This window comes from Coenobita brevimanus, chromosome 71 (genome assembly GCF_032717465.1).
Source record: "Coenobita brevimanus isolate Jiangsu-jjx chromosome 71, ASM3271746v2, whole genome shotgun sequence".
NCBI lineage: Eukaryota > Metazoa > Arthropoda > Malacostraca > Decapoda > Coenobitidae > Coenobita > Coenobita brevimanus.
The window spans coordinates 1988328-2005830 of NC_137024.1; the positions used below are offsets into that span (position 1 = coordinate 1988328).

Sequence of the window (17503 nt, forward strand, 5' to 3'; positions counted from 1 at the left end):
AGGGTGAACAAACACTCCACAGTGAAGTAAAGAATCATGAAGGAAAGACAGTTTATAAGCAGTGTAAAGCTCATTTTGATAAGCCGTTTATATGCACAAGTACAGTAATACTAAGCTGTTTGATATTTTTCAGGCTGTTGGTGTCAGGACCAGTGTGTGCTTTAGGATGGTGGGCATGGGTTAGAATACTGGAGATTCCTCCAGCTTCAGTGACTCAGTGGTACCAGGCTAGCGTAGCTCTTATTTTAGTCACTGTTGTGCTGGAAGTGGCCACTGAAGTCCCCTTCATCCTTGCTGAGTTACAGCTCTGGAGTAAAACCAAGGTAACTTACCATGCATACTTGAGGCAGTGAGAACTTTTTCTGAAGATGCACTTGCATTGTAAGTTGGGCAGTGTATCAGATAATTAGAATGTATTGTAATTTTTCATAAACAGCAGTTGGTGCTTATTGTCTGTTTCTAAGTCATTCATACTATTTATTAAGATCTAAGTAAAATCTTACAAAATATTATCAGTGAGTGTTTTAGTATTACAGTATTCCATTTGGGGAGTACGGTACAATATATACCGTATGCCGGTTGACACGTATGATAATCAAAAAAGTATTAGTGCACACTTTGGTGCAAAACAATTTTACACCATGGATGATGGCTGGGAATTTATACACTACTGTTTTCCCCAACGCATATTGAATCATTATAATGATTATGAGTATTATTAGTACTGTTTTTTTTATACCAAGGTTGTTGTTGCCTAACCCCAGTCTGTCAGACTGATTATACCTGTTGACTGCAGGTAAGCAACTGCTTCTTTGGGGCTGTCTTACATGTACAGTACAGTAGATATACCATGTAGGGATCTGGTACCCTCTTGTGGTAGACGGCACCTCATCTGGGATGAACCAGGCTCCTTCCCATGATGAAATGCAGGGAACTGTGAGAAGGTTTGACTTCCAGGTGGATGTTGCAGCTGCTCCACTCTGGCTGCACACCACCACCATCTAATCAGCACCTTAATATTAAGGTGTATAAGCAAAGTAATGCATTCGGTGTTACATCAAAATTATTACTGTAAGAAATAGAAAAACAGCTTTGAAGCACATGAATGAATTTTTTAAATGTATCACCTTTCATATGAGATGTACAGAAATGACATTGGTTAAATAGATGCTTAGTGTATCCTTGAATGCGAGGTCTTGGGGAGCAAGGATTTCAACTGAAGAGATGAGAGGAAGGATGGGACTGGAATGTATTGGTGTTGTGATGAGGAGGGGTAGATTGAGATGGTTTGGGCATGTTGAGAGGATCGACGATAACAGTGGGGTTCGGAAGGTGAGAAGTGTGAACGTCAAGGATAGGGTTGCGAGAGGCAGACCAAAAAATGACTTGGGGCAAGGTCATAGAATGTGACCTCAGGGATAAAGGACAGAATAGGGAGGCTACCAGAGATCAAGCAGCGTGGAGAGCCGCCATTAGGTGACTAAGTCCATTGCATGCAAGCATGCCCTTTATAAACGATACACCAGGAACAGAAGTCGGCACAAATATTCCATGTAGATGCAGGTTCTCAGTTGCTCACCATCCATTCATTTGATGTAGTGTTAGCTCCTGATTCATCAATGCTGAGCAACAAGCTAAGTGATTTCCTGCTCACCAGGAAGCTGTATGAAGCTAGTTGGTAACTATTTCCAATAGCCAGTCCTTTGGGGAGGGGAGAATATTGCACCTGTGGTCTCAGTGTTGGAGTGGTGGCAACCATCATCCACTCAGTGTAGTGCTGCCTACTTCATCCTTCCCCTTTCTCATTCTATCTCTGTGTTTGCCCTCTCATCCTGCTTCCCATTTCCTTTCATGTCACTTATTCATACACTTCTTTTCACCTCATTTGGCTCTGCACTGAGTGACAAGCCTAATGGTTTCCTGTAACTAAGGAAACCATTTACAGCACTGAGTGGTGACCATATAACCAACCCATAGATGTTCCCAATGCTTCAGTAAGTGGGTTGGTGAAGGGTTAGTGCCCCTCCCTGTAAAACATCTAATTCAGAAATTAACAGCCACCCCTTACAGGATTATGGCACCTGGCTATAGACACATCTCTGTGCACTGAACTGGTGAGACGTGAGTGGTGTGGATTAGGGATCCCTCACCCCCTATCCTTCTCAAGGCAAACATCCCCAAAGCATCAGATCTGGGACCTGTGTTTAATCAAGGCCCAGGAAAAACAGAGGCTTATTTGACAGTGTAGAATATGAGGGAATTGTGACTGAGTGTGGAATAGTGAATATGTTCAGTGATGTGAGGTATAGTGTGATAATACTGCAGGAGACCAAGATGAGCAAAGTGGTCAACTGAAGATGAAAGTGACTGAATGGGAAGGTGTGAAGTGCATTTGGTGAGATACGAGCATGTGTCTCAAGTAAAGAGGAGTTACTTTGTTAACTAGAAGGACACTTATTGGAGTGCATCTTTCTGACAAGTGCAATGTAATTTCCAAACCACTCTTCATAATGGGTTAGGTTTTCTCATCATTGATTAGGGTATCACAAAAAGTGTTTTCCGCATCAAGAATCTGCAATACAGTCTGGATTAGTCCCAAAAGTTAATCATGTTCCCAAGGAATTGGGCTATCTCCCTGTCAGATTTGGTCTAAATCTGTCTTGTAGTTTTTGAGTAATCCTGCTAACAGACAAACATACTAACAAACAAACAGTCAAACAGGGGTGAAAACATACTCTCCTTGTCAGAGAGAATGAATGAAGAATAGCAGAGAGATATGAAAGATTATTAATACATCAACATGGGTGCATGTATGTCAAGTTCTAAGGTAAATATCTTGCTGGAGAGGGATGCCTTCGCTTGGCGGCAGTGATAAAGGTATATAACCAGACAGAGATTATGCAAACATCTTTCAGTTCCTACCCTATCCTCGGAGAGGATGATGATGGACATCAGAAGAGCAGCTTCATTCTGCAGTCCCCCTGGTTTACATCCATATGAGCCTAGGTCTACAACAACAATTTAATGATAGTGACTGTGGCAGTGATTATTGCATATGCAGCTTGTGATGGTAGAGATGGAGAAGAGAAGTACAGGTTTTGAGACCAGCTAGATAGTGATAGGGCAGATGCCCAGCAGTTATAGAGTGTTTGTGATGGGAGACTGGAATAGAAGAGTTTACACTGGTCCTGTAAACTATGTTACATGTCATTTGGAGTGCCAGAGGAGAACAATAATGGATGTCAACAGATGGACTTGTGTTAAGAAAGATTATGCATAAGTAATGCATACTTCAGACACAAAACTGCCCCCAGATATATGTCAAGTATAGAGAGACTGAGGAGAATGTTAAATGGAGTCTGATTGATGAATTGCTCAAAAAGAAAAAGCTGCTTCGGAGTGTTGTTGACATGAGGGCTGTGAAAGGGTGATGCTGAAGTTTATCAAAACATATGATTTTATTATGTAAGGTGAAACTGAGAGGAGTTTGGTGGATAGGGCAAGAGATGTTTGCTCAGAATGAAGTACCGGAAGTGAAGAAGCTGAGAAACAAAGCACAGATGCGTATGAACTTTGCAGTAGTAAGGAGTCAGAGATAATGAATTGGGAGCAGATGGATTTGGAAACCTTGTGTAGTGGATACAGTGGCTGTTTGGTTAGGAGTGCTAATTTACTTTCATAGTAATAAATATTCAGAAGTCATACTGTTAGCTAGTCTTAATACTGTACAATTATATTCTAATTAAAAGACCAAGCTATATGTATTTCCTTTGTTTACAGGTTGCAATAGAAGGTGTAATGCAGTTATTACGTTCCTTACTCCTGGCATTGTTTGTTTACGCATGGCCAACTCATGCTGTGCTGATGTATGGTGTAAGTCAGCTGTGTGGTTCCATAGTTTACTGTGCTTTATACTATGGCCTGTTCATCTATAAGTTCCACAACAAAGAAGAAACCAAGAAACTACCAGTTCAAAGCCTGAGGCAGCTTTTTCCGCAGTGGGAAAGAGGAAAGATGCTGGTTAGTGAAACAGAAGTTCTGTACTTTGCATATTGTTTTGGTAAGATTTTTTTTTTACTGGTGCTTGTTTTATGAAATTTCTCAGAAAAGTCCATAGTTTGTGGTGCTGAATCCAGGTTGTAACATACCGGTAGTAAGAATAATTTGGCAGTAATTTGCATTTTTGTGATAATTGAGGAAAAATGTAAGATATGGAGAGTATTATAATTTGTTGACTGTGAATGCAGTTGATGCAATGTTCACCATACAGTATTGCCTGTGCTCGCAAGATGTTGAAGCCCTGAAAAAAAGTATGTGTAAAACACAGTTGCAAAAGGCAATACTGTATAATATTGCTTCTGTATGAAATTAATGTGGTACCATACCAGTAGCCTTTCAGGACTTGACCCCTCATCATATTTCATATTTCACTTTTTGACCATTTTGTTTAGATAAAAGCTAAACCAGTGGATTCAGCCCATTTACAAAAGTACCGTATATCTGCATACAAGGAATATTATAGCTACAGTACAGAGAAGGGGAATTTAGAACAAGTAAAGATTAGAAAGTGGAGTAATAAAGAATTGCATGGTGGATGGATGAATGGGCATGAAATAGCCATGAATAGGCCTAAGTTGTTCTAACTGGATCTGAATATATCAGTAATGATCTGAAAAGACTACAGTGGATCCAGGCTAGTGTGAATGGCATCAGTGAATGCGAAGTAACTTGACTGGAACCAGAGTGGCTTGAATGTACCTGTTGAGTCTTGTTTGACCTGAATGGACCGGAATTCATCAAAGTGGACCATAGTTCACCTAAATGGGCCTTAATTTTCCTGAATGGACCAAAATTAGCCTGAAAGGGCCAGAATTAACTCAGATGTATTAGAACTGAACTGAATGGAGTAGCACTAAACTGAATGGACCAGAATTAACCTGAAGGGCCAAGAATAAGGACATAACTCACATATACTGTACTGTATATATAATCCTCATGTGAAATGAGTTAGAACCATGAAGTAAAAGCTCCGCCATTCGGTAACAACCCGATAGTGATTTGAGCGTTGTCTGGCCATGTTTACCATTTTTTGATCAAGTGTTATTTTGATTTGTGGTAGGTGGGGGCGCTCACCATCCACTCACTCGATGTAGTGTTGCTCTCGGGTGTCTGCCCTTTCCTCTCCATCCTTCTTTCCTTTCATTCTCTTCTGTCTTTCTTCCCTTCATTCTTTCCTTGTCTTTCTGCCTACGGGTGACTTTACACTCCCTCTTCTGTCTTTCTTTCCTTCATTCTTTCCACTTCCTTCAGCCTGTGAGTGACTCTACACTGAGTGACAAGCCAAATGGTTTCCTGTGCACCAGGAAACCATTTACTCTGCTAGGTGGTAACCATATAACCAAATTTTGGCACCTGGTGGTTTAGTGGGTAATTATTGCACTCCAATCAGATTGAGCCGGTGAAGGTTTATATCCAAGGGATGGTTGGGGTTGATTGCTCATGTAATGCCCCTCAGGGCTGAGTGAGGCTGGCCTCTCATCTTAAATGTCGGGACCAACTGCCTAGCCCCGGGCTCCTACGTTCCTCGTGGGGTAATGTAGGATTGGATGATGGATGGATGGATGGTTATTTTGATGCAGGATATTGACTTAAATACCCCATCTCCCACATGCATTGTGGATGTATTTAATCAACAAATAATCATATGTAATTTTAAGGCTGTTCTGGGATTCTGTTCTTGACTAGTTTTGCACAGGCAGTCGTGAACACTGAAACTGGATATGAGGTGAGACATTTGTCAAAAGCCCTTTGCACAGAGAAATCTTCAGATACCATCAAAACCTTAAGGGAATGGGACAAGGTCTAGGAAAGAATAATAATCTTAGAGTCAAGAAAGAGAATGAATGATGCCACACCAGGCTTATTCACCTGGATCACACAAAAGTTCTAACATAGTTAGAGGTATACATGGGCACTGAGACTAAGGAAGTTGTCCTTCACTGGTAAAAATACAGCCTTAGTGTTTGAAGATTATAATGCTTCATTAATGTCCCAGCATTGAGGTTTTATAAGCAGCAAAGACTGTTAATCGTGCAGGATTCCTTACCAATACTTTTATGTCATTTGCAGTGCAGAAAGTGCTGGTACAGTAGACTCACATTTTACATGGCATATGTGGGGGGTAAAAACTACCACGCAAATTGAGATGTGTAAATTGTGCCATAAGAACCATTGTTACGGGGTATTTGGCTAATGGGGTAGGGGGACGATATCCCAGAATTTTCCCAAAGTTCCTGTTTACCTCCAACAAACACCTGCATAAAAACACACTAATTATCATTCAGCCTATAAAATGGTACATGAACAAGAATGTAGTACTAAAAAATGACCAGTAAGTGGAATTTTAACTCACCTTATCAGATGATAAAGTGACAGTTGCTTTGGGAGGATTATCCTAAGCTGAGGGGCTAGAGGAGGGGGACTGAGCAGTGCCTCTAACCACTCAAAGATTGAGGCTACGCTTCAAGACCGTCAAAATAACTCTCCCCTTATTCATCAAAAGCAAGTCTAGGTGAATACAGTATTTTGAATGTCAGTCGGCAATTTTTCCATGGAAATAGAAGTGGATCCATGTATACAGGACTGAGGGAGAGGAATATATTGTTGTGTAAATTGAGGAAAATTTGTATAAACATGCCACTGGAGCTGGCTGGTTATATCACTGACACCACTTGAAGGCATCTCTCTAGAACTAAATGTAGTTGTAACAGCCCACATGAAAATCACTGCAAGGCCAATGTTCTCCTTGGAAACATAGTAGTAGCCAGAATTAACTCATGCTGGTGCTGGTGAACAGCAAATGGGAAGAGGGTACCTCGATGGGAAGGTTGAAGTGTGGTATTTGGTACCGTCTATATCTGTGTGTGTGTGCCAGACAAAGTCTGTAAATGTCATCTGTATGACAGAAAAACCTCCAATCACATCTTAATTATTCAAACCCCCATGAAGTGTATTGTGACTGGAAGTTTTTTATTATATAAAATATTGCAGGGAAAGTAGGTTAATCTCCAACCTTTTAATGATTTATTTTTTTGGACTCTAACCTTGGGCTTCCCTATGCCCCAAAAGAGATAATATTAGACTGGGATTCATATGCAAGCATATGAAGGAATATGCCACCAGTGTCTGTTTTTCAGTGTCCTTCATGGCCTGGCTTTCTAACTTTAGAGTGAAGTTACACACACATTGTGAGAAAAATGTGATACGGTACCATCTAGCCACTTTGACTAGCAGTGCCTAATCTCATGGTGTATCAGCAAATGGAAGCATTGCATGCTACCTCATGCCACTGCTTTGGTAGCTACAGCACTTTAGTATATTGCCTGAGACTGGAAAATATTTTGCAGTATGATTTACAGTATTAGAAAGAAAAAGGCCATAACTGACCATAATGGGCAGGTAGTTACCTGGTTGTGTCTAGTTGAATCTGAAGGGGACTGAGTAGGCCTAAACATGCATCTGAAATGGCTTGAACAGTCGTGAATTAACTCATAGAACCAGATTTCAGTGAAATAGAATAGATGCAAAGGGAGCTGATTTTATCTGAATGGACCAAAATTGACCTGATATGGATGAAGTGGATGTGAAAGGCCTAAGTTGACCACTGGACTAATTTTTTTTTTTTTTTTCTTTTTGTCATGCTGGATAAGAACAGGCCATTTATACAGTTTTTTCCTGATAGTTATGCTGGTAGGATTCACATATTTAGTTAGTGCATGCAGTTTCTCAGGTACATAATATCTGTCCTCTCGTATTCCAGCCAGAAGTGGATAGAGAACTGGGTGCCTTGTCCTGGAACTTTTTTAAGCAAGGATGGCTGAAGGAGGCACTTACTGAAGGAGAATTCTATCTCATGAATTTCTTCCCTCTGATTTCCTTAGCTCAGCAAGGTGTTTACCAGGTGAGACCTGTACTTAATTTGTTTAATCTGTATAGTTTACATCCTAATGATTATTAGGAATAATGGTGAAAAATGCTGCACACATGTTCCTGTTTGGCTCCACCTCCCTGTCTGTACTGGCATAGGGATGTGATATCCTCAGTGTTCACCCGCCAGCAGTTGTGGTGGCTGAATCGGTAGAGAGGCGCAGCCTGCATTCCTAATGGACCCAGGATTAAATCCCGGCTAGAACAAGGAACAGCTTAAGGATTTGAATTTCATAAAAGCAGACTTTACTGGTCTACCAGAAGACCTGCCGACATGTCGTAAAAGTACCCCTGCTAATACCAGTACACCAGTCCTGTATGAGACAGCCCTAGCATGTATTTGATATAGATGGTGGGTGTTAGTGCCGAAATGGTGACATGTTGAGGTGTGTAGGAGGATTGCTGGGCCTTGGATGGCCCCTGAAGCCTTTGTCCGGAGTCAGACACATTAAAAAAAAAAAAAAAAAAAAAAGTAACCTTATACCTCATATGGAAAAGGAGAGAGTGATACTGTAACCTTGGCTTCCTTTCTTCTGTGATCTGTATCCCAAGAGAAATAACAGAACAGTACTGTACTGTATTTCTGAACACCGAAAGCTAAGTTGAGGTGTTACTGATAAAGCTGAGGATACTACAGTACTGTATGATATTATTATTAGTTTATTATTGATAATATTATACAGTCAGGTCAGAATATAATGCGAGATAGGTTCCAAGAATATTGATGAAATATAATTTCCGTGAGTCTTTCATTCCTTCATTGTTTCCTCATCCTTCTGCCTACGGGTGACTTTACACTCCCTCTTCTGTTTTTCTTTCCTTTGTTCTTTCCTCCTCCTCCTGCTTGTGGGTGACTCTACACTGAGTGACAAGCCAAATGATTTTCTGTACACCAGGAAACCATTTACTATGCTGGGTGGTAACCATATAGCCAAATTTTGGCACCTGGTGGTTTAGTGGGTAATTATTGCGCTCCAGTCAGATTGAGCCGGTGAAGGTTTATATCCAAGGGGTGGTTGGGGTTTATTGCTCATGTAATGCCACTCAGGGATGAGTGAGGCTGGTCACTCTGATCTTAAATGTCAGGACCAACTTGCCTAGCCCCGGGCTCCTACGCTCCTCATGGGGCAACGTAGGATTGGATTGGATGATGAATGAATGAATGATATAATTATCTGTAACTGAGTGGGGAAAGTAGAGTTTGGATCTTTGAGAGGCCTGAGAAAATAGGATTGGGTTCTGTATCAGGCTAATAAAAGTTAATAAAGTCGTCTGAATGTGTTTATTATCAGATAAAGAATAGCACGTTTACTAACGGAAGGATTAATTGAACAAAAACAAGACTTGGGAACAGTTGAATAAACAATTGACACAGCGGGAACATGTGAGTAAACAGCTGACACATCAGTCTTTGCTTACCATTGCAACGACACAGAAGAAAGACTGATGCAGTCTAGTTAGCCATCTTAGAATGCCATTTTGGCACTAATTTACCCTCATCAGTACTGATTTACCCAAAGGTACCGTAAATTACCCTGACTTAATCTAATCATTTATCCTAGCTTACCCATACGTCACCTAATTTATCCTAACTTTACCTAAATTTTTGTGATGTAACCTAATTTGTAGAAGGAAGTGAAGTTTGACGTGATGACCATAAGAGAAAATAACATGAATGGAAGTGAAGTAGATAAAGGGGAAGGTGTGAAGAGTGTAATGTCACATGTGAGCATGCATGAGCAGAGTAAACAGGGAGTTTCTTAGATTATAAATGATGAGCAGCAGGGAGAAATGAAAGGTTATAAATTTCTCAGATTCAAGATGCTTGTGCAGGCAAACCATGTTTTATGGTTGACTGTAAAAAAATAATTTGTTTATATGATCTTAAGATTTTAGCACAATTTTTTAATGTATGGTCTCCATTTTCACTAATGCGATCATTATGATCCCCTACAAAAAATTTTTTTAGCACCATTTTCTTTGATGTGTGGTTACCATTTTTGGTTATGTAATCTCTACAATGCCTCTGAACTCAGTCACTCTCAGGTGTGTCTATCTATCTATCTATTGCCAGACGCCATAATCCCGTAAGGGGTGGCCATTTGACTTTGAGTTATTTGTTTTATGAGGAGGGGCACTAACCCTTCACCAATCCACTTCCTGACACGTAGGGAGCACGAATGGTTTGGTTATATGGTTACCACCCAGCGTTGTAAATGGTTTCTTGGCTTATAGGAAACCATTTGGCTTGTCACTCAATGTAAAGCCACCTGTAAAGGAAAGAAAAGCAATAAGAAGTGACAGGAAAGATGGGAGAAATAGGAAGAGAGGAGGACAGGCACAGAAAAAGAATGATAAAGGCTAAGGAAGAAGTAGGCAGCACTACATCAAGTGAGTGGATGATGGTCACCACCACCTACCACAAACAGGTGTGTCATTGTCAGTAATTGAGCAGTAGTGTAATGTTGGAGTTAAAGCAGCAAGTGAAGTGCAGTGAAGTAAAGTAACTACCAGTGTAGGTTAGGTGGAAACCTCTTTTCATACTTATGTTATGTGGCTGACCTTTTCCAGAAAAGTATATCTCCAATGAATCCATGTTCAGATTTGTTCAATTTATGATTGATTGTTATCTGAATGATATTCCAACAACGCATCTCAGTCATAAAATGAGGTTTGCTTGTAGTAAAGAGTTTGAGGTAGTGGAGTTCTCACTGAATTGGAAGAAAGTTGACTTTGAAAGTATGTGGGGTGCATACAAGAAGTGTTTGGTTTTGAATGCTAAAGCTGTGTGTGGTGTGTCAAAGTTGGGGACTGGAAAGAAAGATGCAGGTTGGTGGGATGTAGAGGTTGACAGACTGATTGAAGAAAAAAAGAAAAATGGTTTAGATGGATGCAAGAAAGGAGTTCTGTTGAAAGAAGATGGATTATATTGAGAGTAAGAAACAAGGTAAGAGATTAGGAAGAAAAATTAATGCAGACTATGTCAGAAACATAGTTGTGTTGCAAAGCTATACAGAAATAAAGGAATGAGTTTGGAAGAAATTGTGAAAGTGTCAGAAATGAGAATAGAGTGATACTTGTGGATGGTTGTTTTTGCTGAGTAACCCCAATCTGTCTGGCTGAGCAGACCCATCATCTGCAGGCAAGCAACTGCTCCTGCCGGTTCATCCTGTGCAGTGAACTGATGTTCCCTGATGGTGGACAGTGCCTTGCCACAGCAATGCATGGGGAAGAGTTTGGAGTTTTGGATCCTGGATGAACATCACATTTGTCTCTCCACCCATTTAACAGGGGCACCATAGTAGGCACTATATCACCTTGTTATTTGGTTATATGGCCACCATCCTGCATTGTAAATGGTTTCCTATGTTACAGGAAGCAGTTAGGCATGTCATGCAATGTGGAGCCACTTCAAGTGAAGAGAAGAGCATATGATGGGAAAAATGAAAAGAGAGGAGGGCAGGCACAGAAAAAGAATGATAAAAGTGAAGGAAGATGTAAGCAGCATTACATCAAGTATTTTGAAGGGCTGATGAATGGGAATGATAAAGAGTAGAGCAGAAGCAAAAAGTGCTGTGGAGAGTTGAAAGCAGAGCAGAAATGAAAAGTGCTGTGAAGAGTTGAAAAATGATAAGGCAGCAGGTATTGATGACTTTGTTATAAAAGTGATAAACTGCAGCAGAAAGAGTGGAATTAAATGTTTGACAGAACTTTGCCAGAAAGCAACGATGAGTTTAGTTATACCAGTGGTCTGGTGTGGAAGAAGGTTGTGATTGTGCCCTTGTGCAGGAGTAAAGACGATCCAAGTGAGTGTAAAATGTTAGTGGAATAAATCTGCTTTGTGTTGTTCGAAAGGTATATTAAAGAATAATTGTAGAAAAGGTAAGTACATGTAGTATACTAGAATGTCTGGTAAGTGATGAACAGGGTGGTTGTAGGAGTGGTAGGGGTTGGGTGGATCAGATTAGGGATGTACTGATAACTGTATCTTAATATCTATCTCTCTGTCTGTCTGTGGCCAGATGCCATGATCTTGTAGGGGGTGGCCATTTGTCTTTGCGTGAGTTGTTTTTACAGGGAGGGGCACTAACCCTCCTCCTACCCACTTGTTGACACGTAGGGAATACATATGTGTTGGTTGTAGGGTTGCCACCCAGTGTTGTAAATGGTTTTCTGGCTTACAGGGAACCATTAGGCCTGTCACTAAATATAATAAACCACCTGAAAGGGAAAGAAGAGTAATAAAAAGTAACAGGAAAGATGGGAGAAATTGGAGGAGAGGGCATACACAGAAAAAGAAAAGATAAAGGTGAAGGAGGAAGTAGGCAGCACTACATGAAGTGAGTTGATGATGGTCCAAGCAGTTTTGCTTGATGACCAGTTGGGCTGCTACTGACCACAGTGTTCCAGGACCACCACATACTCCCCACCTCCATTGTTTGATAAAGATTGGAAGATGTGTGAATATGATCAGTCTTTCCTTCCTCTGGAGATTAAGTGGTTATTGTGGAATATGTGAGACAGTGTTTTATCTCAAGAACTGCCATGTGGTTAGAACTGATATGAAAGTGGTCTTTGCCACAAATAATACAGGTGATCTTCACACTAGCAATACAGAATAAGTCACAAAAAGTATCAGTAGTATTGGCCAAAATATCACCAGTACCTATACTGACACTGGTACGGTACCTCAAATATAGGCTGATACCACTAATACCAACACCAACGCTGATACATTGCTACATCCCTAGATCATATATTTATTGTATGACAAATGGTGGAGAAAGCATGTGAGAAACATTGTATTTATGACGTATATGAATCTGTAAAAACATAGGACAGGGGAGATAGGGAAAGATTAAGCAAGATTTTTAGTTATTTGAGCCACGAGCCACAACAACAGTGTGTTATTTTCACATGATGCTGTAACATCCAAGTTTCCATTCCTGTTTATAGCTACGGGCATACGTGCTCTGAAAAGTTTGGATTTCCATTCCCATACACTTTTTTAACTTTCATAATGTTTTACAGGTTGTGAATAATTTGGGATCCCTTGCAGCTCGTTTGATATTCCGTAGTATTGAAGCAGCAGCTTATAAGTTCTTTGCCCAAATGTTGGACCGAAGGAAGCCTATACTTGACCAAGATAAGGTAACCTGATTTGGAGATCTGAATGTATAACTTTTGAATTTTTAGATGATTTATGTGTCATATGCAGTAGTTGTTTAACAACACATTAATTATTAATTATTAAAAATTACTTTTTTCTCCTCCTTTCCCATAGAGTCGGGTAGCAGAAGTTGTCAGCTTTCTTTCATCACTGCTGCATAACCTTATTTACATCAGTATCATCATTGTCACCTTTGCCTGGTCGTACTCAAACTTAGTATTGATGGTAAGCATGTGGTCTCTGGTTGTTGTTGTTATTGTTGTTGTTGAGTAATTTTGGTCTATCTGGCCAAGTAGACCCATCAACTGCTGGCAAGCAACCACCCCTGCAGGCTCATTCCTTGCAGTGAACCAATGTTCCCTTGCAATATACAGTGCCTCGCCTGAGTGAGGCACGGGGAAGAGGTTAGGTTTGTTGATAACCATCACATTTGCATCTCTCCACCCAGTTAACAGGGGCACTATAGTAGGCTCCATATCTCACCATAACTTGGTTGTATATTTACCACCCAGCTTTATAAATGGTTTCCTAGATCACTGGCATACTTTACAATTATCACTCAGTGCAGAGCCATTGGTTTTTTTCCTAAATCAGCCACATTTTGCTTTTCTGCACTTCCTGCATAGAGAACTTATGAACACATGAGTTGTATGTGGGGAATCATCTTGTACAGTAATTCTCTTTCTAATTGAAGGACATTATTCCATAATTTATCAGTTTCATCTGAGAGATCAGAAGAACTACGGTATCTCAGTTGAAATGATGATCCATTGTATGACAGATGAGTCTGAATGATGTTTCCATTATTTGTGAAAGTTATGATTTTGTTGTAGGAAAGTGGTCTTGGGACATTAATGCCAGAAGAGCCTACATCATAGTCAGAGACTAACTGATCAGCAAGGCAAGTGTTATCATCCAGTACAGAATCACAATCAGCAAGAGACAAAGCTACATAAAGTGTATGTCTTAAAACCTGTTTGGGGTGTGACACTTGAATGACTGTGTTATTTTGGTCAGTCACTTCTTTAAAAAAAATAGCAAAGAATGGCTGTTGACTCAGTATTTAACATCACCAGCTTCTGCAGAGGAGGACTCAGGATGCAGACCATGTTTATTCATAAAGTTCCTATCCACACCCTGATTGCCAGGGTGATAAACAGGTACAGTCTGATAACTTGATGATTTTTTAATGTCTCCATGATTTTGAAGGATGAAGGAACAGAGTCACATCATCAGCCAGATATTAACTAGTGCCAAGGAATAAATGAATGCCACTCCCATCCCTGGAGTATTAGCAGAAGGTTTGAGAACATTATTCATAAAATATCCTGGAAATGGCACTACAGGACTACAAGTAATATTAGTGTCTGTTTCATATAACCAAGTTTCAGCAAGACATAGTATCCAAGTTAAATTTACACAGGAACTCAAACCCTGACTCTTTTTATTTATTTATTTATTCAGATACTGAATATACTGTCAAGGAATTAAAAGAAGGGTGATGATCTTTTTTTGTGTATTCCTTGCGTAATTCAGGTTTTACGGGTACAGTATTATATTCCTAGGCAGTACAGAAAACTGCTTTATGAAATTGTTTGTTTTATGTTTTGGTTGAATATGCTTGTATACAAATAATAAATTTGCATAATACTGATCGATAGTAGATATTTCATTTATATATCTAAGCACTTTGTACTGTGTTGCAGCTGTATGGTGGGCGACAGCTGAGTGAGGGTGTTGGCACACAGCTGTTGCGAGCACAAAGTTTTTATGTTGTCTTTCTTGCTGTAAATGGTATCACAGAAGCCTACACTTTTGCTGCCATGGATGAAATGCAGCTCTCAAGGTAATGTATGGCTTAAATTATTATTTTTACAACTATGATGCTGTGTACTATACTGTAGTATCTGCATTAACCAGGTGGCTTACTTTTTTTAAAATTTCACTAACTGCCAACTAATCCATCCATCCATCCATCATCCAATCCTACATTGCCCCATGCGGAGCATAGGAGCCCGGGGCTAGGCAGTTGGTCCCAACATTTAAGATGAGAGTGACCAGCTTCACTCATCCCCGAGTGGCATTACATGAGCAGTCAACCCCAGCCACCCCTTGGATATAAACCTTCACTGGCTCAATCCGATTGGAGCACAATAATTACCCACTAAACCACCAGGTGCCAAAATTTGGTTATATGGTTACCACCCAGCGTAGTAAATGGTTTCCTGGTGCACAGGAAACCATTTGGCTTGTCACTCAATGTAGAGTCACCCACAGGCTGAAGGAAAAGGAAAGAATGAAGTTAAGAAAGACAGAAGATGGAGTGTAAAGTCACCTGTAGGCAGAAAAACAAGGAAAGAATGAAGGAAAGAAAGACAGAAGAGAATGGAAGGAAAGAAGGATGGAGAGGAAGGGGCATCCAAGAGCAGCACTGCATCGAGTGAGTGGATGGTGAGCGCCCCCACCTACCACAAGATACTCTGTAATTTAATGGTTGTCTAGATGATTTAGAACTCACATCAGTGCCATAATATTATATTATTGCAAGTGTGAATTTAGTTCATGTTTCAAATGATATTGGCTGTTTTACTCTCTGATAACATAATAACATTACAGTAAACCCCTCCATTACATGGGACCATACACGTGGATTTTGCTTTTAAAAAAAACAAACAAACAAACAAAGACAACCATCAATACGAAAATTGCATATGCCTTACAAGATCAGACCAGTGCCTGTGGCTGGCTGGCCTGCCAGAAGTTCTAAATTTTGTTCACAGTGATGCCATAGGGCTATAATGCTCCCACAATAATTTGCACATCCTTGTTCCCTGACTGTCAGGCATGTGTAGTGGCTCTCACAGCCAAAGCTGACCCCATACAATGACCCATGTTTTCTCCTTCCCAGGGAGTGTTTGCATTCCCTGTACAATATTACTGACATCTTCCATTGCCGTGTGTTAAGTGTTAGGACTGGGAGTTAGTTAACGGATCAGGTTTTGTAATGGAAATCCATATTCTTGCATTCATAAGATCCCTAGGTTTTCAGATTACCACATAACTGAGGGGTCTACTATTGCTAGGAAGCTGGTTTGCTCAGCCTGGTAGCACCAGCCACTTAATGCTGTAAGATTTATGGGACTACCTTACCCCAGCCCCAGTTTGATGCAAGAGTTCCATGGATCTCTCATATGTGTTTGACAATCAAGTAAAACTTCCACCAGAGAGTTTTGTGAGATTTGAGAGCTTTTAATGGCCATTTGCTCCTTGGACTTGTCCAGCCTATCTTCTGGTTTGCCAGAATTATTGAATGGAATGAAAGAAAATGCTGTAGGAGTGAGATGTGGAATTTCTGAGTAGATAGAAAGGAATACATTGAGGTGGTATAGATCTGCACAAACAATGCAGATAGATAGGGTGTCAAAGTGATGTGATGTAATGTGGTTAGTGTTAGATTAAAACTCAAAGTTACTACTACACAGCACTGATCACGCTATGGTGGTTAGTTGGTGCGCTATTTTAAAAGTTTGGGTTTCTTTTTGGGCAGGCCTCGTATAGTATCATCATCTGACATGTTGTATCCCTCTTGCAGTTAGTAATTATCAAAAACAGATTTTGCAAGGATGATATTTATATACATATTTTTTTTATTTTTCAGGTATAACAAGGCTCTGATTTTATTCTCAATCACATATAGCGTGGCAGCAGTGTTCTTCGTGAATGTTTTTGGTGCACTTGGCTTCATCTTGGCCAACTGCCTCAATATGGGACTTCGAATATCTTACAGGTAATTTTCATGCCATGGTTATTAACCCCTTAACCACGGGGCGTCACTTTCGTGACGCTTGGGAGCAAGGGATCATACCGCGGGGCGTCGCTTTTGTGATTCTGTGTTATTTTGAATTCACCCGGGCTTCCAAGTGGGGGCTTGTATCATCTATCGGTACTGCCAATGTCCAACACTAGTCAGCACTCCTAATCTCATCTGTACTCCCATCCATTGTTGACAATTTAGCCATTTCTCCCCGTTCTTGACTCCCCTCCCTACCCCCCCTCCATTACCCTGTCCTCTCGCCTGCCCGGCCGTGCTACGCTAAGTAAATGTTCCCTGGAATTTTTCACTGATTTCATCCATTGAAATAAGCCCTATGTCCTATTCTTATACCAAATAATATATACAAGAAAGAAATAAGGTAAGTGAGAGTGCCATACACCTGGAATTGGCTAATTATCACCTGACAACACCTCACGTGCACTCGTTCGCTAATTTTCGCTGTTTTTTCCCCTTGAAATATGCCCTATAATCTATTTTCGTAATAAATATACATGTAAGGAGGGAAGGGAGAA

The 17503-nt window shown here is 40.4% G+C and overlaps 1 protein-coding gene across 1 annotated transcript in view; it reads left to right on the forward strand.

Annotated features, from left to right (window-relative positions):
- The window catches only part of LOC145406619 (man(5)GlcNAc(2)-PP-dolichol translocation protein RFT1), a 30856-nt gene that overhangs the window by 6380 nt on the left and 6973 nt on the right, over nt 1-17503 (forward strand). Inside the window, exons 4-10 of the mRNA XM_080277695.1 lie at nt 134-323; nt 3781-4020; nt 7820-7960; nt 13018-13137; nt 13271-13381; nt 14863-15002; nt 16815-16943. Of these exons, the coding sequence (XP_080133821.1) occupies nt 134-323; nt 3781-4020; nt 7820-7960; nt 13018-13137; nt 13271-13381; nt 14863-15002; nt 16815-16943 (1071 nt within the window). The remainder of the gene's footprint in view (nt 1-133; nt 324-3780; nt 4021-7819; nt 7961-13017; nt 13138-13270; nt 13382-14862; nt 15003-16814; nt 16944-17503) is intronic.